The sequence below is a fragment of the Melanotaenia boesemani genome, chromosome 23 (assembly GCF_017639745.1).
Source record: "Melanotaenia boesemani isolate fMelBoe1 chromosome 23, fMelBoe1.pri, whole genome shotgun sequence".
NCBI lineage: Eukaryota > Metazoa > Chordata > Actinopteri > Atheriniformes > Melanotaeniidae > Melanotaenia > Melanotaenia boesemani.
The window spans coordinates 20,353,235-20,377,944 of NC_055704.1; the positions used below are offsets into that span (position 1 = coordinate 20,353,235).

General features: G+C 39.8%; 1 protein-coding gene across 5 annotated transcripts in view; it reads left to right on the top strand.

Annotated features, from left to right (window-relative positions):
• The window catches only part of phtf2 (putative homeodomain transcription factor 2), a 39,682-nt gene that overhangs the window by 13,296 nt on the left and 1,676 nt on the right, over window positions 1–24,710 (top strand). For 2 of the 5 annotated variants that reach the window (XM_041977678.1, XM_041977679.1), the window contains exons 2-15: window positions 4,457–4,536; window positions 13,397–13,453; window positions 16,974–17,043; window positions 17,274–17,432; window positions 19,473–19,638; window positions 21,398–21,559; window positions 22,511–22,739; window positions 22,868–23,014; window positions 23,106–23,432; window positions 23,530–23,658; window positions 23,737–23,822; window positions 23,969–24,161; window positions 24,281–24,412; window positions 24,568–24,654. In XM_041977678.1, the coding sequence (XP_041833612.1) occupies window positions 4,492–4,536; window positions 13,397–13,453; window positions 16,974–17,043; window positions 17,274–17,432; window positions 19,473–19,638; window positions 21,398–21,559; window positions 22,511–22,739; window positions 22,868–23,014; window positions 23,106–23,432; window positions 23,530–23,658; window positions 23,737–23,822; window positions 23,969–24,161; window positions 24,281–24,412; window positions 24,568–24,654 (1,989 nt within the window). In that variant the 5' untranslated portion in view covers window positions 4,457–4,491. Of the gene's footprint in view, window positions 1–4,456; window positions 4,537–13,396; window positions 13,454–16,973; window positions 17,044–17,273; window positions 17,433–19,472; window positions 19,639–21,397; window positions 21,560–22,510; window positions 22,740–22,867; window positions 23,015–23,105; window positions 23,433–23,529; window positions 23,659–23,736; window positions 23,823–23,958; window positions 24,162–24,280; window positions 24,413–24,567; window positions 24,655–24,710 lie in introns of those variants that run through there. The other 3 variants (XM_041977680.1, XM_041977681.1, XM_041977682.1) reach the window with 3 other exon arrangements.

Below are 24,710 nucleotides of genomic sequence, written 5' to 3' on the forward strand. Positions count from 1 at the left end.
TTGGGAAATGAGCTATTTGTACTTATGTTTTCCTACTTAAATTATAGCTCTGCAGTGTACACCGAAGCCTGTGTGACGCTGTATTAGACAGAAATGGTATCTCTGATTGTTTTTGTCAGCAAACCTGTTTGAATTGGTGTTTGCGTTACAGTGAGTCATGATGATGGGATTTCAAGGCTTTAAAAAGGGAGGATCTACTTGGAGGATTTGTGGTCTGAAGGGGTTAAAAGGAAAAGACTGTTGTTGGTGAAAGACTGAAGTAATGATCGGGTGTTCTCTCTGAATGGGCCGTCTGGATTTACGTGGTTACAATTGTTATTTTGTATTTGCAGAATTTGACAGACTGTCTGTAGTTTTATGGCTGACTTCAGCAATACAGTCTCTCAGATGATTATTTTACCAAAAACTTTATGTGTATTGATTCTGGAGACTTTTATCTGTTTGTGTGTTAAAGGTTTTCATTTTAAAGAGAAAATTGAAAAAAAAAATCATTTAGATGTCTCCAGTCAGCTGCTTGCAGTGAATAATTGGAGCATTTGTGGGTTCATCTTCAGTTTAAGCAACTAGACAAAAAAGACTCTTGTTAGTTTTATATCTCTGGTTGTTAATCTTGTTGGGGGGTTATTTTTCTTTTCTATTACAGATTTAAAGGTTTAGCCTCTTGAGAATTCAACACAATCGTACTTATTTAATAAATTATATTTACCAGTATGCATCATCTTGATTATCTCAATTTGTGATAATTTTTTTTTCATAACAACCTCCTCTATGATTATGGAGATTGAGGATAACACCTTTTTTATTTAGTGCATCACAAATATTCCTGGCGTTATGTATTCAGTCAATTGTTGATTGTTAAAGTTGGTCTTTAGGGAAATGATTCCATATTACCCAACCTTAGTGTACACAAATAAAAAAAAAATTTGTGGTTGTTTGTATGAAAGGCTGTCTTGCAATTTACTGACATGAGTGTCACCTGTTTTAAAGTCCCATCATCACTGTGGTGACTGTAGGTCAGGAGGAAGAGTGGTCACCACTGAGTGGCCGGTTGGTGTTTGACACTAAAGTCCTGTTTCCACTGAGCGGTTCTGTTCAGGCCAGTACAGTTTGGAAGTTTTAGAAAGGTCCGGCCAATTCAGGTGAGCGTTCCCACTGCAAGTCGGGCTGCCACCGGGCATGCGCGGTTTAGCCCAACGCCTAGCGTGGCTTCATACTACTGTGACGACAACAAACGTGACGCTACAAACAACAACAACAACGGCCAATCAGCAGCTCGTTTTTGTTCTGCTTGGCTTTTGGTTCTTTGTATGAATGATGCATGTACAACCAGACCTTTCTGTTTGCAGGCTTCCTTTTATTGTTATCTTTCCAACGTCCAACTGAGCGGCAACGTTGTGTTGCTTTTCTTATGAGCAGTGAGGTTTTTCTGTCTGCCAGTCAGTGGATTTTATCGTTGCCAGTAGCTCCACCATACCGTACCATTTTTCTATGGACCTAGAACTGAAGTGGGTCCATAAATGGTGCGGTATGGTTTAGTTGTACGGGCCCCTTTTTTTAATGGAAACGCACAAAATAGCATACCGAACCGCACCGAACCGCTCAGTGGAAACGAGGCTCTAGCTTCCATAGACCATATTTCAAAGTGTCCTTGGGCAAAACACTGAGCGCTGCTTTGCCTCCCAGGTGCGCACTGCTGTGTAATAGAGGAACAAAAGGCAAAGCTTGGTCTGTAACACTGTATAAAGAAGTTCTGTATTAATGTGTCTGCTTTAATGAGTGATTGTGTTCACTTTGGCTATTTCACAAGACTAGAAAAGCACAATATAGACACGGCCCATTTACATTTGGGATGGACATCACTGTAAAATAAAAATAAATTCGTTTAACCTTCTCGTTCCATCTTTCTCTTGTTCAAACTAACTTAAGACCTTTACTGGCTTCATAATCTAGATTTGTAATGCATAAAAAGCAGGAAATACTTTCCTTGCTTTGTTTTTTTTTTCTTATTAAAGGTTAACTTACAAGCATTTTTATTGCATCAGTATTTAAAAAAGAGAAAAAAAAACGTCAGGAAACGGGAGTGACGTTTGCAGTTTTAGAAAACAGTAAGAATGAAACTTAAGTCCCGTTGCTAAAATGTCTTTTGCTTTCCGAGGTAAAACACACCTCAACAGAGTCACATACACACAAATATGCACGTGCACAATAATGCACACACACTTTGCAATTTTAGGTGCAGCATGCATGCAGCCTTTAGCTGCACAGGAACTAGTTCTTTTTTGCATAAGTTGGCTGGTGTGTGTGTTTGAGACCGCTGCTTTTGACATAAAACGATTCGGTTGGCTGGAGTTGAACATTTTCTCTCCTTCCTGCTTTTAAACTTTTCTTCATTTTCTTGACGCAGAGAGCTCGGACTCGTCCCGTCTCAGCTTTGAATATAAGAACTTTGCATGCACTCGTACTCTTCTGTTTGAAGTGTCGACTTTATCACAGATGGAAACAGTGTGTGTTGGGGTTCGGCAGTTGGCTGATAAGCAGTGAAGCCGTTAATCCTGTACTATAAACTGTCACATATTTCCTTGAGTGCAGATGTTCATTAAGCTGGCTCTGAAGGGATTTTTTTAGGTTAGTACAGAAAAGGGCAGTGAAAATGAAAGCACATGTACTGGAGCTGGTAGCACAGACAAGCTTTTACATGCAAAGCAGGATGTTTTCATTTGAAAATCAAATGTTGGGAGTAAAAAAGTTTAGACATGCCAGGAGAACAGTGTGGCATTTTGGTAACTTATTAAAACTCTGTTAAATTGTTCCTCCCATCATGTATTAGATTAAGTAATATTTCCTTGGACCTAAACCCAGATCTCTGGCTACCCTCTGACTCGGCCTGGCCTGGCCTAGATCTCATGTCCTCAGTGCCTCCTGCTCACTCAGCAAGACTCCACCACCCATGCATAACATGAAATAGAAAACAAATTACAAAGACTTAAAGGCTGATGAGGAAGGAAGAGATGTTTCAGACTGGAAAAAAGGAAGGAGAGTGGCCAACCACTTAATAGCCTCTTATTAACCGCATCTCCTCCTTCTCCCTCCACTCACTTAAAGAGGCATCCCTAAAATTTGATCCATCCTTCATACTAACATCTAAAGTGTTTGAAATGTCACTTTGACTGAACAGGCAAAGCCGGAAATGTCAAGCTGATAAAAATGGAATAATCTTTGAGGAAAGCAGTATGAGATGACTCATGCAGTTACCTCTTTATGTTTAGTGCTGAATCATTTATAACTACAGACGTATTGAAGAGGACCTACAGCAGATGTTTACCAAACAAATTCTCATCATGTCCATCATTTGATAATTTCATGCAGACATTGGTATTAACAGTTTGGGAAAATAGACCTTTCCTTTTAGCCTGTTGCAGTTTGCAGTTTGGCTTTTTTGCAGACTAAACACACGAAACATGGCGTTCTCTTTGCAGGTACTGCTTGCTCATTCGTTTTATTAGCAGCAAGCACCGCTTGGCTCAATGTTTTCCTTTTGCTTTCGGTCTTTAAGTAAATGTTTACTTATATAAGATCTTTCAAGATAAAAATGACAAAGTGCTTCACAATAAAACCGAAAACAACACAGGAGACATAAAAACAAATCAAACTAAGCAAAAGCAAGTTTAACAAGATGCTGTTTTAGCTGCTTTTAAAGCGATCACTGAGTCTGCAGACTGAGAGTAAAGGATCTTTATGGACAGATCTACAGGGACTGACCTGTGTAGAAGTGTCACACACACTAATGATGAATTCGTATATTCAGTTTAACACATTGTAATGTTATTAGGCAAGGCAGTTTATTTGTACAGCACATTTCATGTACAGGACAGTTCAAAGTGCTTTAAAACAAAGGCATTACAGATATTTAGAAATAATAAAAGGCATCAACACATAATCACAATAAAATAATAAATGACATTAAAATGATTAAAAGCAAGATAAGTTAAAAAAAAAAAAAGAAAAAAAAAAAGGTGTTTGTAGCGGGGTGAGGCCCAGTGAACCCCACCCAGTTACAGACACACACTCAGACACTATAATTAAAAATTATTTTTCGGAGACTGGATGTTGTTTGACTGGTGTCCATGGAGACAACATGTAAAAGTGACTAAACTTATTGTGTTAATAATGAGTGGCACTGTTGTTTTTTGTTCCTGCGTGGTGAGAACATGTTGAAGGAACTACTTGTGCCTTCAGACTTTGTTTAGGCTTCAAATTAAAAATATGTCGAAGCTGCTGGAGCAGAAATCAATTTGCCTGAATGACAAGTAGGGCATGTGTGTGTGTTCCCCTCCCTCTCTCCTCCGTCAGATGTGAAGACACACCTTTCCAGCAAGGTGTAGACTTCAGACCTCCTCTCTTTCGTGTCACTCCGCCACTCACGCTGCTCTTCTGCTGTCTCTTCCCTGTGTTCCAGACTAAGATGCCCTAGGCGAGAGAAGGGAAATGTAAATGGCTTCCAAAGTAAAAGATGCTGTGGTGTGGTACCAGAAAAAGGTAAGACAAAGGCTTGTTTTCATTGTTTTCACTGTAACAGAACATTTGACCGTCTTTGCTTTTGTTTTGTGTTTTTTTTTCTTCTAATAAATGCATAATCTGACGGGATAAAATGGAGGTTATTGTGCTGCAATTTTAATTTTTAATACTGTTTTTATCCAATGTTCTTTTTTTCCTTTTCCTTTTGTTTTTAATGTTAAATTATGCTTCTTGTATTCTGTAAAACACTTTGAATCACCCTGTCGTTGAATTGTGATACTCAAATAAACTCCTCTTGGTTGGCTAATTGGCCGTAAACGTTATTAAAGTAAATAAATATCAATATTGTGATTTTTAGATGATAAAGTCAAAGCCTTTTCCCCATAATTTAATTTTTTTTGTGTTATTTTGTTAAAGAAAGTGACAATAAGCTTAAATATACATTGCTATATTATATGGTCTTATTGTAATACTTTTTTTATTTACAAGTTTTCTGTTATAAGCAGGTACAGAAGCTGGATGGATGACAATGTTTTAGTGTGAAAAGTCTGGCTTCAAATGCACACCAACAAAAACTACTTTAATACTTGATTTTATTTATTTAACCTATCAGCATTTGAGAGTTTTAAGGATTTTGATCTGGTGACAAATAAAAGAAGATCTTTTTAGTGTAACAGTTGGTAAAAATGGATATTCTGAAGAAGCTTAAGGTGTTTCTAAGCTTTCTCATGTGGTGGCGAGAGACTGTTTGGTGTTGACCTCCTCTGCTTGTCAGCGGCTGCGGTGGGTTCGGTGCCTGGTTTGGAAAGTCTGCACCAGGCTGGTGTTGTGTGTCCTTTTGTTCCATCGTATCAGATATCAGATCCTCCAGCGTTGTTCCTCCTGCAGCTCTCAACTTACACTCTCATCTGCCCTCACAAACCTTTCTGCATGTCTGTTGTTAACAGCCTCATCTGTCTCGGCTCTCCCCGTTATTGCTCCCTCTATAACCGTCGTCTGTCTTTCTGTCTGTTTCTCTGAAATCATGGATGCAGATGCTAATACAAGCCTAGTGTGGAGTCTGATTACACTAAACATAACGTATATCAGGGCTTTAATTGAAGGCCAGCACTGAAAAAACACTCAATGAAATTCAGATGTAAATTAAAGTTGGCTTCAGTCTTTATTTAAGCCAATTTCAAAAGCTCAGATCTTAGATTAAAACTAAAAACATAAAGAACAGGCTTGACATCTTTCACACGCTGAGTTGCATGTATTCATGTCAAAGTAAACTCGTCTGGGCAGAAGCATCACCTCTGACGACGACTGAGTCATCAGTGAATAATCCTTTTTTATACCCGTCTTTGATCCAGGTTTATCCATGCCCGTTTTCCTCTGAACATCATCTTATGTAAATGAAGCGGAATGAAAAGCAGGTTTGTGGCTTTCCTGCTAGATGTCATTCATTTGGGTTTGTGGTTAAATATTCGTTCCATTTCTTCATAACTCTACATTTGTCCTGCAATCTAGTAAAAACAGCCAGTAGCACACATTACAAGTCTAGAAAATATAAAAGATTGTGCAGTTACATCTGGGGCTGCATGGTGGTGTGGTGGTTGGCACCGCAGCCACACAGCAGGAAGACATACAGCAGCCTTTTTGTGTGGAGTTTTCACAGCTTTCTCACCGTGTATGCATGGGTCCTCTCTGGGTTCTCCAGCTTCCTCCCACCGTCCAAAGACATGCATGTTAGGTCAATTGATCACTCTAAATTCTTCCTAGGAGTGAGAGTGAGTGTAAATGGTTGTTTGTCTCTCTGTGTTGGGTGTACCCTGCTTCTCACCTGCTAAAATTCTGGGTTAGGCTCCAGTGACCCTTCACTGGATTCAGATAATGGATGGGTGGACAGTTACATCTCATCATATTCAAGCTAAAGGTGGTGGCATATTTCTGATAAGGACATATTGCAGACAGGATTCATTAATTGATCCATCAGTTACTGGAATTAGCTGATTTTAAACTTGACCAGTGATCAGCCAATCACCTGAGTAAACACCATTGGTTGAGGTAGGTCTACATTCTTGACAGCATCATAGCTGCACTTCCTAAATTAATTTTTACATTTTCAGAATATTAATAAGAGCAAATAGTTGAATTTTGGAACAAATGCCTTTATCTGGGAACTTTCTGTCCCTGTACTCTGTTGTGGTTTTGGACAAATTGTAAAAGTGAAATAGGGCAGGCTGAAACATCCAGAAGATCCTCACAAACTTCTTACTGCAGAATTTTCGCAAGTGTAACTTTCTTTTACGTGCACAGAGCCAAACCTCCCAAAGTCGCCTGCACAGTTTCTGGAGAGACCCGTCGCTGCTGAATTATTCAGACGTGCTCCTTTTAATACTGTGAGCCCCATAAACCAAACTGCATTCACCCAGGAATCGAGCTGAGGTATATTTTCCACTGCTTAATGAAAACTGGTGCAAATGCACCACACAACCTTTCCTGTCAGAAAGTGCAAAACAAGAACAGCCAGGAAGTCCTCTTGTTTGCAGTTTGCGAGGTCTCCAAAACCAGAGTCCTGTAGAAGATATTTACTTCCAACCCACTGAATAAATGAGTGACGTGTTTCAAGCTGGGCAGATGTCAGGAGTTTCAGATTAACTCTGACATGTGAAGCTCTCCAGCCTCCCCCCCACCCTGCATGCACTGAGTCACGCTGTATTTCTGACTCTTCTGTGTCTGGACTTGGGCTGCAAATAGACTCTGCTGTGTTTGTTTAGAGGCTTCTTCTCACCGCACTGCAACGATGAGCCCATATTCAAGCAACGGCGCATGCAACCACATCGCCTATATCTGCAAGGCGCCAGATGGATTTGCTTTTTATGTCTGACTCAGTCTTTGAAGCTGTCAAAAACAAAGCAGTCATCAGCTTCTTGTGGAGATTGTTTTTATATTTTGTCATAAATGTGCTCTCGGGTCTATAACGTGCTTGTGGTGTGTTTGTGTGGAGCCTTGGTGTATTTTAAGACGTGACACAGTTCATGTTTTTGGTATGTGGCTGAAATCAGAAGGTCAAAGTCTCAGAGTGAAGATTCCCTGTGGGTGCCCTGGGACGATGGAGGACATTTATATTTAAAGCAGAGAAACATTTTTAGATTGTGTGGTTTAGGACCCAGATACATGACACACATACCAAGCGGAGCTCGTTGTTTATTTTTCTTTCCATCCACATGACAAATTATAGGAAAAACAAATACAACTACCAGACAAAGAGAGCAAAGATCTCGTCTCCTCTCTGAGTTGTCTCACAAACCCAGCTCATCAGTCAGAAAACAGTCAGTCATGTTGGATCATTTTTATCTACCTTGTGATTAATCAAAGTTATTAACACATTGTATTAAATGTATCATTTTAAAACTTTAGCTGCTATAAAGCTAATATATTGTATACTTAGTAAACATTCTGCATGTGTGTTTGCCTGCTTTAAAATAGGTTTCATCTGACACACAAGATACACGTCATACACACTCTACAAAAAGCCTCTGACACTTGCAAAAACGCCAGGGGGGCATGTCAAAAATGGCTGTGTGCTGCAGATTTTCTCCTTTATTTTCTAATGGCTTCACATATTTTCTGCTATTTGTTAATTAATTGTACAGAATTAATGGTGAACAAAGTAATTATATTCAGATGAATAAGTTTTATAGTGGGAAGCCATCTTTATTTAAAGCTGGTTATCTACAAGTCATGTGAAAGTAGTTAAATTTTTCCAACCTCCTTGAAACATTAAATTTTAACTTTAGCATGACACACTCTACAATAGCTGACTGTTTCCACTGTAGAACAACAGCCTCCAAAACCTGGACTCAGTTTCATAAGTGGGACTTGATCTAGGACCAGGTTTAACATTAGAAACATGAAGGCAGATGTTTAGCATATATAGAGATTCATGCATTTTAAATGAGAAAGAAGTATTGTGTTGCATCAGCAGCTTTCAAAGAAATAAATTGATTTTCCAATTTTGTAATTTTAATGCACAGATGAGAGTTTCAGGAGGTGAAGTTGGTTATGAGTGTGTTCCTTTTAACCTGTTTCTTATACCACACTGAGCTACACGTATCCTTGTGTACCTGTCGAGGCTGATCACTCCTTAACGCGTGCAAATATTAATACAGCCGAGGGAGTTTTCATCCCTGCCAAGCTCACAGTGACAGGTTTGGAGATGAGAAGGAAGTAGGAAGAGGGCGGTGCTGCTTTTACAGACAATAAACAGACTTGCATTAACCACACATTTAGTATTCATGTAGCTGCTATGTGGATGCTTTTAGTGCAGATTTAAGGAACTTGACTTTATATAAATAGGAGAGTCACACTGTTAATACAAAGTGGAGTTACTAACACTTATTTGTGGACCTAAAATTTTTAAATGTATTTATTCCACTTTTTTAGTTGTTAAATTGAAAGAAAGCACATTATTAGTTTCTAAAGCTCAAGGCAGCATCATTATTTCCCATCTCACAAAGTGAGATTAATATTTCTGATTAAAACAAATGTAAAGCTAATCACTTTTTTGTCGAGTTTCTTATTGAAATATTTGGTTAACTGGCTGTTAAATGCTGAATGATGGTTAAATAAAATGCTTTGAGGATAAAATTGCCAGCAAAATGACTGATGAAAAATGGGCTGGATAATACTGAATGCATTAAAACGAAGGGACACTCATTCTCTTTGGTTTCATCCTTGCAAGTGCTGCCTCGCATTACTCATTAATTCATGACTAGTATAGAAATATTGATCAGAGAAGGCGGCGCTCTTATCGTATCTTATGCTTTAGTCTCATTCGTCGTGATGGGACTCGGTAACATTAACGTCCCGCAGATCAATCAGCTAGTATTTCTGTTCTTTTGTAAAGTCTTGTGTTTGTTTGACGACACACAACTGTCTCCATTTCTCTGTAAACCTGCGTGTGTGTGTGTGTTGCAGCAGTTATGTAACCCCCTCCTCCTCCTCCCTCCATCCGTCGCCATGGTGACCCCAGCATTACTGCTGCAGCACACTTGGCATTGCCACGTCCTCTGTTGGTTCACTGCCCTTAAAATCAAGTCTGTGGTTTTTCTTGGTCATTTGAGACAAAACACACAAAAATGCCATTTCTGATTCCTGTTAAAGTTGTTGTTGTATCTAATGTTGAATTTTAAAAGCAGAATAATGGTGAAACTAAGACGTACGGCAGCATAGATCAGTGATTACAGGGTTATAAAAGAACAGAGTTTATTGGAGAGGAGCAAACGAGGTAAAAAGACGGTGATGTAAGGATGAGTGTGTGGAGATAAGAGGAATTACAGGTTTGTTAATTCCTAAATCTCAGCAACCTCATGACTCCATGATGTAACATGATGTCCGTCTCACCCACACACCTTCATATTCCAGCTCGGTAGTCCTCCTTCTATTCTCAGAATATCCTCTAATCTTTGTGTGTTTGTTTCTCTGAAAAATTAGCTGTCAGGAAAAAGGAAACTTCCAGTGAGCCTCATCATTTCTCGTTAATACATTCCTTTTGTAACCGCATATTTAAATAAGGTTTGGTTGTTTTTTGGAAGTATCTATAGGGTCTTAAACCTGTTGAAAAAGACAAATGCTTATTTTAGTAACACAAATTTCCACTAAAGACAAAAAAATAAGAGATTAAGAACATTTCAGGTATTTCCGTATGCTGGCCTTGAACATAAAATTCAGATAAATTCAGCATACACACTATTTACAGAAAGTAAGGGATATTCAGCTTTTTGTGTCTCAGACTGAACCTAAAGTTGTCGTGGTCTGAACATTTTGGTTTAGGTTTTTGTAGTCTTGTTAAGATTATTTTGTAGTTTTGCTTTTGCTTTTGGTTCAGTAGTTCACCTGGTTTGATTTGCTTCACCTGTTCTTTTAGTCCTCCTCTGTGTGTGTGTGTGTGTTTATCATTTGATTTCCTTTTCACTTTACCAAATTATCATCTTTTTTCCCAGTCTCATGTTGTAAGTCATTTGTTCTTTCATTAAAACCTGCACCGGTCTGCCTCCTGCCTCTCAGGGCTGCATTGGGGTCCACATTATCTCCAGACCGGGACCGTACGATCTGGCCATCCATGGACCCAGCAGATCTAGACAGGACTGAGAAAACGTTAGCTGGCAGGTGCACCTTCTCCAAAGCTTCCTGTAACGTCTGCTGGTCCATCGATGGGCAGATCTATAAACTACAAAATTAGTTGGGAAAGACATCTAAAAACCAAAATGCTCAGTCCATGACAAAAAAAAAAAGTTATTTAGACATTGATATTTTATGTTGTAGTATACCCACCACTGTTGTTAGGTAAATTGTTTAGGATGAAGGGATAACCATTTCATGCATCTGCTTAAACAGCCTACACTCATCATATAACATCAGTGTAGCATTTATTTAGTTTTAATTGTAATTTCATTTATAATTGGATACTAGTAAGGAGCTGGTTAATGCGTGAGATGAGTTTCTGACATATTCATCAAAGCACATTTTCCAGCAATATAGTGAAAGATTAAGAATTCAACATGTACAGTTTACTATATAATTCAGTGGCAGTGACATTATTATTATTATCATCCACTTTTGAATCTTGGCGTCTCAGATGCTCGGGATAGGTTCAACACACTAAAAGGAAATATCAGGCAGGTCATGACAGCTTTCAGAAAAACCCTAAATAATGATAGGTGTGGTAAAATGACATGTAATGCGGCCAAACCAGAAATATGTCCAGACCTGGTAGAGTGTCAAAGACAGGCGGTGCTGCTTGTAGAAGTCCTGTTGTATCTCCGGTAAATCACTTGTGTCGAGTGGCAGAAAATGCATCACAGCACCTTTTGGTATGTTTTTAGAGACTGGGAGTGGTGCAGGAAGGAATTAACCTGCACTAAGAACTCTGCTTCTGTATTTATACATCATTTAAGGTCTTGTCATTTAAAATGGGTGTGCATGAAGGAAAAAGTAAAGATACTTTGCCAGATGTATGTAATCAATATTTTTACAGCTGCAGTAGAGTTAAAAGGTCAGGTTGAGTTCAGCTGGGTTCTCAGTGCATGTTTTTGTGGGTTGGGTGGTGCAGTGAATTAGGGTAACCTGCCCGCCCTTTGTTATGAGTTGCGCATGTAAACTGGTAAATTTTCATTAGCAGCTAAGGATTTAAAATAAGCAAAACACTAATATAACACAGAGATAAAGGCGTCATTATCTTGAACATCCTGTAAACAAACATTACTTTTCGAAGTTGGAGAGAAATAGGAAATTCTTGAATTGCTTCAGGTTGGCCGAAGCTTTGTTTAAACCTGAGGGTGTTTTTTTTTAATTATTATTATTATTATTAGAAAGTCTGTTGTACTGTGTTTTTCTCCGGCTGGATGATTGGAGAACTGTGGGAGCACATGAGTGCCTTCACTGCACTCGGTGCTTGCCAGCAAAACAAATTGAGTTGAATAAGTCTGAACATGATGAAATTCTCCGAGCTCAGGACACTTTGGTCGAACAAGATTGAGATTTGACGTAGGAATCAGTAATTGAGTTAGTTTGAACTATTTTTGTTGGTCTATTAGATTAAAAAGGAAAAAAAAATCAGGCTAAAAGTTGGATCAAGGGAAGAGATGTCTTTAACCTGCGGGGTATGCACTTTCTACATCTTTAAAAAGCCTTCTCTCCACCCTGTTTCTGTCTTTTCGTGTTCTTTCTTGTCTTTGACCTCTCTCCTCTTTCCATCCATCTTTGATGAAGTCTCATTAAAGATTCAGACTTTCCACTGGAGAGCTCGTGGGGTGACCCAAACTTGGAAGATGTACTCGTTCACATGAATGCACTGATCTGTTGAGGTCAGATCATCTGTGTGTCCAAAACAGAGTCTGAAAATCAGCCAGAGCTTCATCTCTGGACGAAGTATCTTTCTCTAACAGTAACGGAATTCTCTATCAGTGTCGTATTATGTCTGTGTGGCATCTATAGTGTCTTTAGCTCAAACAGATCTTGGCTGTGCATTGGTCAGATATCCATAAGCGCTATCCACTTTGCACACGTACTCACACAACCCTTCTGCTTGCAAGATGTATCGATTGCCCTCGATCAATGTGACAGTTGGAGGCGGTGCTGCATTTCCTGATTAGTGTCATCCTCCCGTTCCCCTCTCTGCAAGCCTCTCTGTGTGTGACAGACTGATAAATACTGGTTTAAGGACTGGATCACATTGCCTGAGAGCTTTCTTCTAGACGACACTTTAACTGAAGCTGACCTTCTGGTCCGTCTTCACAGGTTTTAACTCCATTTACCGTCTTACCATCCACACGCAGTGCAAGAGAAAGTCTGCGCAGTGAACATGTCATTTTACATGTCAAACATGTCAAGCCTGGTCACGTCTAGCATTTAAAAGTCTTTTCTTTTGTGTTCTGGATTTTGTTAAGCGGTTAGGGTTATTGACAGGTTGATGCTGTGTTTGAGGTCATGACCTTTAGTGATTTGTATTGATAAAACAGATCAATTGGGTTTTAGGGAAATATGGCTAAAACCATGTACAAAAAAAAAGGCTGTATGTCATGGCATAAGTTGTAATTGTGCAACCACTTTCAGGCTTGTTCACACAGCTGCTTATAAAATTCAGCTTTTTTATGAGCTCCCACACTAAACCAAACACTAACCATTAATGAGCTGACTGTTGTTGTGATGTGATCTGGCTTTAGAGGATGGTGATGATGTAACAGAGAAAATGAAGGGGTGTTCATTTTGGTTTCATGGAAAAGAAGCAGTGCAATTACTGCTATATTTTTACATTTCTGTAGCTGTTTGCCAGGACTGTTTAACTCCTGACTGCACTTTAATTAACCTTGTATCGTTTACTCCTGCTTCTTTCCAGATTGGCGCCTATGACCAGCAGATATGGGAGAAATCGGTGGAGCAGAGAGAAATAAAGGTCTGTGGTTTGTTTTATGTCTCCATGTTTTTCATTATTTCTCTTTTGGCACTTTTTCCTGTTTGTTTTCTTTCATTCTGAACGGTCTCCTCTTCCTTTCTCTTTTTATTTCTTTCATTGCAAGTAATTCTCTTTTTGTCCTTTCTCTGACTTTGAGTCCTTCATCTTCCTCTCATGGTGCCACCAGATCTTTTCCAGCATTTTCTTTTAACTCTCTCCTCTCTGCCCTCTCTGGCCTGGGTGTCACCTGCCCATCTCTCCTCTCTTCACCTCCATCCTCCTTCATTTTCCTCCTCCTCTACAGTTTATTTCTCTGGTGAGTACGTAGCAGGGACCATGATCCTCTCGTATCCCACAGTGCACGTCTGCTCACCCACGCTGTAGACTGCTAGACCACGATTGATTGATCAAGCTCAGCTGCCATGTTGAATCCTGGTGTGTTTATTAACCCCGACCTGTGTTCATGACAACGATGCATTTATGGTCTGCAGGAAAGTTTAACTGCAGCCACATTAAGCAGCTTAGGGAACTGAGTTGACGTGTGTGAACACAGCATAATAAAGTCATGTGATCATGCAGGTTGTATCATGCAGTTGATGTTATGCAGTGTATGGTAGCATCAGGGTTCAAACTAGAGGTTAATGTGGCTGTGCTGTGTGTGTGTGTGTGTGTGTGTGCATGTAAATTCACCCATTTGCTGTGTGACCTTTGACCTTTCATTGTTTAGCAGCTTAACTTTAGTGCTGGAAGAAGCTGAAACAACTAAGTTTTAGTTGCAAACAACAACAGAGGTTTTTTTTTTGTAACTCATGATGAGAAGTTTCTACATTGCAGCCCATCTTTATCTCCAAGTCTCCCTCCTTTCCTTGTATGGATAGTCTAATCTTGTAAACAGAAGGCTGGGAAACACTCTAATGAGCTCAACACACACACACGGACACACAGCGCTGTGTATGACCTTGGCACACTGTGATGTAAATGCGTCCCTGAGTCTCTCTGCAGCAGGTGGTGCAGAGTTTATCAGTTCTGTATGGAAACAAGATGTGTGTCCTTCTCACCCCTATTATATACTAATTGTAGTGTTTATAGGCTCATAAAAACAAATCTTCTCATAAATCTAAAAATATTCTTTGATGTGTGCTTTTCTTTATCTATTTTAAACAACCTCCTCTTGCAGCATGAATCAGCTGTTTTTTATTATGTAAATAAGTGTAATTTCTCTATAGATGCTTCCAAGTTCTCATATCAGAGTATAAAAAGTCGACGTTAGAATTTTTTCTTTAGTTTGCATTTAATCGGACACAACTAGAACAAGGAAAGGGATTACACTCTAGCACAGTAAAATTTAATTAGTATGTCACATGCACAAAATAGACCTTCATACACACGGTCTTATGATTTAGACTTGTTTTTGAAGTTCATCAGGGACTTTTCTCTCTCTTCTCAAACTCTGTTTACTGTGGAGAATGAAAACCAGTTGCCACCTGCTGGTGAAAGCAAGAAAATACATCACATTGTAGTTTAGAGGTGATGTCAAAATAAGATAAACACAGTCCCTAAATAATAAATAAAGTAGGTTTTTCCTGATTTTGTACAGATTATTTACATAAACATGAATTCATAAACCAGAACCAGTCACTGAAGGAACATCTACTTTATGGTAAGAGGCTGTGAAAAGCACGGCGATAACAGGACTTCACTGCTGCAGTCACTTTCTTGCCAAGAGGAAGCTATTGATCAGCAGCTTTTAGCCCTTCACACAGGAACACACACCACTGCAATATTCTCAGACGTCTTCCGTTTTATGCATACATACCCACGCTCATCGGTGGTGCTGTTTGAAGATAAAGCCTGCATATCAGACTGTTGAATGATAACAGGACTCAATTGGCTTGTGTAAATATTAGCATGAGCCAAGCAGATTCTAGTGCACAGCTTTGAGCTGCATTTCAGAGGATCCACACTCAAACTTACAGAACGTAAAAGGATCAACTCGTATTTACTGATTACATCGTTATAGGTTGAAATGTTTTCAGCAGCAGTGTAGATGTAAAAAATAGATTTTGCCTTAATTTGATCCATTTTATGAGATGTGAAACCAAGAGTATGGAAAACTGAAAATGTTCAGTCCATCTTTAAAGTGATTTTTTTAAATACTTTTTTTCTGATTATAATCTAAAATGGACTATAAAAGTACCATTTGACATTCTTTTTATATATGTATAAAAGTTAGTATTTGAACCAAAAAAGGCAGTTTAGTTTCTCTTCACTGAGCTCGTGTACCTACAGTAACACACAATGTTTACACAGGAAACCATGTATGTTTACTGTGTTTCCTCGTGGGTGTGCATATGTGGTCACATCCATATACATATACGACGCATTGGTCCCTGCTTCCTACGTCAGCAGCGGCGCCATATTGGTCCTGGCAAGCGTTCTATTTTCAGCAGGACTGAACGTAGGAAAGATGCTTGGATCTTCTGCAGTTTGGGGCCGAACAAACCGTAACTGTCTTTTAACACCATCACCAGGAATTACTTTTTATAATAAGAATGAACCACTGTTTATTTTTATTTTTATTTCAGACACTTCACAACATTGTTATCCTTGCCTTTATTGTTGATCAGGGGTGTCCAAGTCCGGTCCTCGAGATGTACTATCCTGCAGCTTTTAGATGCATCCCTCCTCCAACACACCTGAATCAAATGAGTGGATCGTTACCAGGCCTCTGCAGAGCTGAAATTTCACAAACGTTTAATATTTAATCCAGTTTAAACGAAACAAGCGTTCACTTGTATTCATCTAATGAGCTTTTTGCCAGGACCAAGATGGCGGACGTGTTAAAGCGTCACGGCAGCGGGCTGAGGCGGTTGATGTGGCATCTATGTATATATGTCTATGTTCACATCTGTCAACCCAGGTCTCGCCTGTCTGGCACACACACACACACACACACACACACTTTTAGCTGTGTTCATTTATATTCACAAATTATTTGACAGAAATACAGCCATGCAGAAAATCCGCATGAATTTCATAATTTACAGCAACTTGTTAAATTAAGTTATTGCTTTTCATTGCAGTTGACATCCCTCAAACACATGCACACACACACACATACCAAGTGTATGCATCACAGGAGGAAGAGACAGGCTGGTACAGGAAGTGTGCCACAGGGGAGACTTTTTCCCAGGGTCATAAAGTGAACAAAGCAGCAGGCTCAGCAACTAGGATGAATAACACACCGTGTGAAATGATGCAGCTGGTTTCAAGGACAAAGAGACCTTTAAGATTCATCAATAAAATGCTGTGTAACACAAGAATAGCAGCTGGATCTAGAAAAATCCTTCTAGTTGTGAGTAGATGCCTCTGCTTTTAAACTGAGTAGACCCTGTAGCTGCACGGTTTACATCCTCACTCCCTGACTGCAGATGTGTTTATGAAGAATTAAAGTTCACCAGTGGTGAATTGATGTATATTGATATTCTGTGTGGTGTTGACTCTCTGTCTCCCCCTGCAGGGCTTGAGGAACAAGCCAAAGAAGACAGGACATGTCAAACCAGATCTTATAGATGTGGACTTGGTTAGAGGTGAGAATAAAAATGTGTGTGTGCAGCCTTCCTTCCATCAGAATAATGAGATTAGATGTCGTCCAGGCTCAATGCAAAGTAAAAACTCAATGCAAAGACCACACAAGTCAGCTGAGTCGTCTGCTTTGCTCTGCTAAATAGTCAGTTTTAGCCTCAACAGAAAAATCATCCGTCAAGTGAAAAAGAATTTAAAAAAAAAATAAAGAGCTAACCTCAGTTTATTATTTTAGGTTCAGCATTTGCGAAGGCCAAACCAGAGAGTCCATGGACGTCGCTGACCAGGAAGGGCATCGTCAGAGTTGTTTTCTTCCCCTTCTTTTATCGCTGGTGGATCCAGGTCACCTCCAGAGCTATTTTCTTCCTCCTGCTGGCTCTCTATCTGCTGCAGGGTAAGTGTTTCCACAAACCTGCTTTTGTTATTGAAGTGAAACCAGCTGCTTCGGGCATTTTGGAAAGATTCCTCATTGAATCATTTTTTTAAAATCAATGCATCCTTGCAGTTGCAAAGTCATGCTTTTCCGTTTAGTTTATATTACTGTCTGTAACTCTTTTAGGGTTAAACAGGTTCATAACCTGCTGCACATCTGTTTTCTTTCCAAGCCACGTCTTGTCCAGCATCTCTTGCCAGCACAAAACACGTCAGGCCTGCACGCACCCAACAAACACACACCTAATGCACAAACGGGTTTCCACCTCCTACATCATGTTGCCCTTTTCTAAAGAGAGTAGTTATTTTCCATCTCTCCACCCTTCCTGATCTCTAATTTCCTCTACATACTGTTGAGCACAAACCACACAGAGAACCACACCTTCTTGGTGATCTAACAGGACTGGAAAGGCAGCGTAAGGTTTTATGAAGAATGAAAGAGGGGAGCAAAAGCTCAGGTAAACAAACCTGCTGGACGTTGTTGTGATAAACAAGATTATAAACATCTAGAATACAGCGCGACACATGCTTCCCACTGGGATTTCAGTCAATGGATTTAAGTGGGACATTTTCAACTTCCAGGTCCTGTTTTGTCTCCATAAACATCCAAGTAAAACACACCAGATCTAGATGTTTGGCTCATGTTGAGTCTGTTGAGGATGTGCTGGAGGAAGAAGACATACTTCATGTCAATGAGCAAAAAAAACTAAATAAACTCCTCATTTTAATATCAGCTGGATTAAATAAAATATGATTTAGAGTTAGTTTGAAGAAGTTTCTTTTCATCATTTTTGTTGCTAGCTGGGTCAGTCTCAGACATCTGTAGTGCAGTCTGAGCTGGGGGTTGTTCTTGGTTGTGTTGGTGCTTCAGCTTTGCTCAGGAAAAGGTGGAAGTCAAAGTATGATGGAGAGATTTTAAAGCCAGGGTGTCAAACTCAAATACACAGCGGGCCAAAACCGGAATAAGTTCAGGGCCAGATGTCAAAAAAAAATTTTTAATTACCTTATTGTGCAAATTGAACCTGGAAAAAAAAAATAAAAAATAAATAAATAACATTTGGTTTATATTAAACATTTTTTCTCGCTTAGTTTCCCTTAAAAGCTTTAAAAAACTCTGGTGCTTAAAGGGTTAATAACTCTTCTACCTTTCGGAGAATTTGTTTCATGTCCAGATGCTTTTATCTATCGTGGTGCTTTATTTCAAAATGTCTTTTTATGCTGTATTCTTTAATTACAGCCATACTGTCTTCACACAGCTTTGTTCTTTACATCCGCAAACAGAGAGAGGGGTTGTTGATCCCTCAGGCTGCTAGAGAACGCGTGAGGGACGCGCTCGCGGGCCACGATTGACATTGTGGGACTTGTAGTATCGTAGTGGTGTGTGCATTCTATCAGCTGGCCAGCTCTAATAGTGATTAAATATGATCATGCGGGCCAAAGATAATTCATTCACTAGCCAGATGTGGCCCGCAGGCCTTGCGTTTGACACGTGATTTAAAGTCCTAATATTGAAGATTATACAATACAGCTGCTGTTATTTGTTGTTTTTGGAGGTTCTTCCTCTTTGGTATGAGGGTTGTTACTGACCCTATAAGCTTAATTTATACCCCAAGCTGGAAGCATCATTCCCAAAGCTGGAGCATTGTCAGCCTTTTGGAAGGCTGCACCTTTCTCTGAAAAATAAGGGAAAAACAAACACATCTGTGCTGAGCGCGATAAATACATTTATGCAAGTTTTAAGGGGCTTTTAACAGTGTCTGTTTGGCTTATAGGTTGTAGGTGTAGGCTGATGGGAAAACACTGTTCAGTGCAGGAAAGCTGACAGTTTCTTCTTTTTGTAAAACAAACAGAAAAAAGTAATCAAAGCAATTCATTACTTTAAAGTAATTCATATAGTGCTTTATTTTATTTTCTATAGGATACTCGTCATCTTTAACCTGCTGCATAACAGTACAACAGAAATTCAGTGTGTGGCACTAACATTTGTTCATCTGTCTCGCAGTGGCAGCTGCAATCCTCTATGTGACCCTCCCACAGCCTCATGGGATACCAGCCACTGAGGTGTTTGGAGCCATCTGGCTCATGTTGCTGCTGGGCACCGTCCACTGTCAGATCGTCTCCACCAGGACCCCCAAACCTTCTTCCAGCAGCGGGGGGAAGAGACGCAGGTAAGGAAGAGTTAAAACCGTGAGAAGTGGTACCAGGATGTTGCAGTGTGTTCAGATGTTAAAGAATGAAAGGAGACAAAACAAAGATAAAATCCGGGTGATGGAGAGGAAAACAGCAAAGAAGTCACAAGAGATGAAATGCCTCTAGAAAAATGGGGAGACACGGAAAGAAATGGGTGAAAATCTGAGATAACAAAGACGGCATTCAGTGGATGTAAAAGCCACAAGACAGAAAAACAGCGAAGGAAGGAAGAAGAGGAATAAATTAATTCAATTATTAATGAATATGTCTTTTGTTGCCAGGCAGAGCTAATTCTTCTGCCACATTCTCAGTTAAAAATAGCTTGTTTATCAAGGAGTTTTCCACAAGTTTCTGACAAATAAGAGACTCAGAGTCACGGCATGTAAAGCAGCTTAAAACTGCTGAGAGCAAAATGACTCAACAGATAAATTGTGCCGCTGGTTAAAGATGAGAAGATTCACTGTGAAAATCTGCTGTTTTGGAGTGTTTGGATGTGCCGTTCGTTGGTTTGAGCTCATCAGTGTGTGGCTGCTCTGTCTGGCTCCCTACAATGAGAAGACAATTTTCAGACTGGAAGAAAATTGGACCATGCTTCAGTTTTGGAAAGTTTTAGGAGAGAAAACAAATTTTAATTTCTAAAAAAAGAAAAAAAAATCAAACAAACATTGATCCTGTTGCTCTTGAAAGACAGAACTGACCCTTGTAGACATTTATTTCTACAGATATTTTTTTAAAAAAAAGTAGTTTGGTTACTTGCTTTCAACACTGAGTCCATTACCGCACAACTTATTTTGCTGCTTGATACAAAAGGAAAATGGATGTTTCTCATTTTTCAAGAGAAATCTTTCATAAATCTCAATTTGTTGTTCCTGAGCAATAAGCATAAGAAAATTAACGGACATCTTTTAAAGCAAACACCGTTACAGAATTATTTCACTAACATAGACAATGGTAAACACAGATTCTTGGTTGCCACAACCAAAACATTGTCTCATGGCGTGTCATCAGCCATGACACAAGACTGCCGTCATGCACTCGTCTGCCTTAAAGTTTCAGTTACTCCAGTCATTCCAGAGTAATTGATTCTTTCCAAGTAGCTTTTTGGATATTGTTATCATATTGTTTAGCTGTTTAAAGAGAATAAAATCACAGAAGAGGCTTCTACATCAAGGATTCAACTCATGACTTTTCTATCAGTGATCATAGGAGAACACCTGAATAAACACTCTGATTTTAAAACCTGAAAACCCAATCAAGTTCTGTCCTATACCTTTCCTGTGTGCCTTTGTTTGATTGATGTTTTTTAAGGGGCAATTCTGCAAACGTAGACTCTATAAATGTTGTCCACTCATTAATTTCTCTTTAAATTATATTCCTGCTTTTAGAACATAAACTAATACCATCTAATTACTTCTTTAAATCGGCCAATTTTCCTTTTTTAAAATAAGCTTTTGCTAAATTTATGAATAAAACTACATTTGCAGAATAACAGCCTAAAAGTATTATTTTTTTAAACTGCTGTATCAGCCTTTGTGTCCAGCGGGTACCATAGTAAAGCTGCAAACCTGTGAATCAAGGCGCTTTTTAGCCTGTTTCATGTTAACTTAATGTGCTGTTAACACGATTAGGAAATGCAACCAGGTTCCCGGCGGACACACTGCTGTAGTTTATAGACTCCTTTAGTCTCCAGGTTCGCTATAAGTCTCTCTCCACCCCTCCATTCTTTCCAAATTGAAGGAAGTTGAGGAAGGCATCTCAGATGGAGGTGCATAGGGAAGGCGACGGGTCTAGCACTACCGATAACACACAGGAGGGGGCGCCACACTCCCATTCAACCAGCACCACATACAGCCTGGGCGCTTTCTTCAAAGATTTCTGGCATGATATCTGTAAAGCTGGGTGTGTATTTTCATTTCCCATCTTCCTATGGTGAGATCATGTAGAGGAGGGGCTGTGCTTTAAAAAACACACAAAAAAACAAATGACTGATTCGGTGGATTATTTATTCACACGAAATTAAAATTAAATTTTAAAATGAAAAAAATCTTGTTTTTAAACTCTGAACTGAGCCAGCCTTGCCTCAGAACTAACCTGTGCTTCTTTAGCTGCAACATCCTTTCATCTCCTTTGACTTTAAGTCTTATCTTGTGGTCAACTCAATATGCAATTAGATTTTTAAAAAGAATCTAATTTCCATCTATTTTTAAGCAACAGAAGGATTTTGCAGCTCATTTTTATGTAATCCTGCTGACAAAGCTACATTTAAAGGAAGTATAGGGGCTTGGCTTTCAGCTAAAAACAATTGAACCACATCAACTATTATGAAGTTTAAATTTTTTAAAATCCTGATGGAAACGAACATCTCAAGCTGCTGCCTGCCCCCATGCTTCCTCCACCAGCTTTCAGCAGACTGCAGCAATGTGGAACATCACATCTTTGATCATCTGTCTCAGTCCAGCTCTCACTAAGATTTCTGTTAGTTCTGGAGATCTGTTCATCGATTTAATCAGACTGTGTAGATTTGATTGTGTGACGTAACAATCATGGTTTATTTTAATATAGATGTTGCTTTAGTTGCATCATTTATTAGTCATTCAGTGTTTTCCTTGAACGGTTACTGCAGCAGCTGCTAAGTCCAGTGTGCCACATAAGGAACAGTTCGTCTTCATCATTGATGCTCACATTGCATGAATGTTCCACAGTGTTGTGTTGTACGCGTCCCAGTTTGATGAATGTTGCTGCATGTATGCTTTTGAGACGGAAATGAATGACTACATGGGTATATTCACCGCCCTCCTACCTTTTTCTTCGTCTCTTTCGATCTATCACGCTTCTTGATTCCTCCTGCAGATCTAAGAAGTCCAAGCTTTCCATCGATAAGTCAACAGAGACAGATAATGGTTATGTTTCGCTGGACGGCCGGGTGACCAATCGCAGCAGTGAGGAGGGGCTCCAGCTTCACGAGCAGCAGTGTGATCCATTAAGTAGAGCTGATGAGGTGTGTTGGAACCCTCATGTACAGCCTACACATGTTCACAGCGCCCGCAGCTCAGCTCTGCTGATGGCCAGCGGCACTAAGGTAATCAATCAAAAAGTCATTGTGAGCGTTTTATCACCTGTTACAATTAGCTGATTTATTGCTACAGCTCTAAAAACAAGGCACATCTGTCACTTCAGGATGTGGTTGACGTTTTCTGTGGTTTTAAGGAACCAGCATCAGATGAAGCATCCAGTGAGGAGGACCCTGAGGCATCCTATGGCACTCACCGCAGGGGAGTTGAGAGAATGAACAGCGACTGTATGCTCCGAAACCGCAAGAATGCACACCACTACAAGAAACACTACGCTGTGGAGGTAAGCGACACATTTTATTCCTTAGCAGATGCATTTCATTCATCATTTTATATTGCTTTAACAAAAGATTACCCTCTGCTCTGTCTGCCAGGACATCCCCAAGTCTGGAACCAGCTGTAGCTCCAGGTGTTCTAGTATGAGGACTCGGGACTCAGAGAGCACTAGACATGAGTCAGAAACTGAAGATCTCATGTGGGAGGACTTCCTGCACTGTGCAGAGTGCAGATCATCATGCACCTCAGAGACAGGTGAGAGGAAAACATCAAGGTTGAATAAAATGTGGTTCACTAAGGATGGAAATCTGTGGATTGTTGCAGGTAAATTCAGACTGTCATTTTTTCCTTTAGAGGGAGAAGGAGGTGGAACATCAGTATGTCCTCCGACTAAAAAAGAATACAGAGATGACCCTTTCCATCAGGTCTGTAAACATTTCACAATTTTCAGTTTTATTGGAGTACAGAGTGGTCTACATTCATATCATTAATGTTACTATGTGTGTGTGTGTTTCCCTGCAGGGTCATGTTCCCTGGCTGCACAGCTCCAACCCCGGCCTGGAGAGAGTGAGCGCCATTGTGTGGGAGGGAAACGAGTGCAAGAAGGCAGACATGTCTGTCCTGGAGATCAGTGGCATGATCATGAACAGAGTAAGTGGCACTTTTTGTAGATATGAGGTGAGGACAAATGAACAAGAATCATCACACTGACGTTTTGTCTGTATTTAGGTGAATCTTCACACTCCTGGTATTGGTTACCAGGTCTTTGGGAACCTGGTTTCAGTGACACTTGGACTCACGCCATTCGCTTACAGGTACAAACGATATCTGAATGTTTGTCAACATTTCAATATTAGGCTCATCATTCTCTGACTGGTAAAGATGTAATATTAGAAAAGAAAATGCATGCCTAACTACCTTCCCCCTTAGCTTGACACTTTTTTCTTTTTACCTCCTGCAGACTGGCCCAGTACTGTGACTTGGATCAGCTGACAACACTTTCAGCCAATGAGCTGCTGTCTGTAGCACTGGGAGGTGGGTCTGGATCAGATGCCTCGGTAATCGCCATGGTAACACTGAGTTTCCTGGTGCGCGTTTGCCTTATATGGCTCTTCTTCTTCCTGCTCAGTGTAGCAGAGAGGACCTACAAACAGGTGTGAGAATGAAATCTTTAATAGTTACTCTTAATATTGGAAATGTCTCAAACTTTCAGTATAATGTCAGCCTTAAACTCATGTCAGATGTGTTTACCTCTTATGTTTCTGTATTTCAGAGGCTGCTGTTTGCCAAACTGTTCGGCCACCTGACTTCAGCCCGCAGAGCCAGGAAGTCGGAGGTCCCACATTTTAGACTGAAGAAAGTGCAGAACATCAAAATGTGGCTGTTGCTACGCTCCTACCTCAAGGTACATTGCTGATATTTACAAAGATTTACTAAATGCACTGTTTCTATTCCCTTTTGACTTGGTAATTAAATAGTAAGTGAATGGTATGAATTTGAGCTCACTACAGCTTTAATGAGAAGAGACAAGCTTAAGTGAAATTTGTGCCGAATTTGCAGAGACGGGGTCCTCAACGTTCAGTGGATGTCATCGTGTCGTCTGCTTTCCTGCTTACGTTGTCAGTTGTCTTCATCTGCTGTGCCCAGGTAATTTAGAAGTCAAATCCAAATGAGGCTTTCACAACTTTATATATGTGTATATA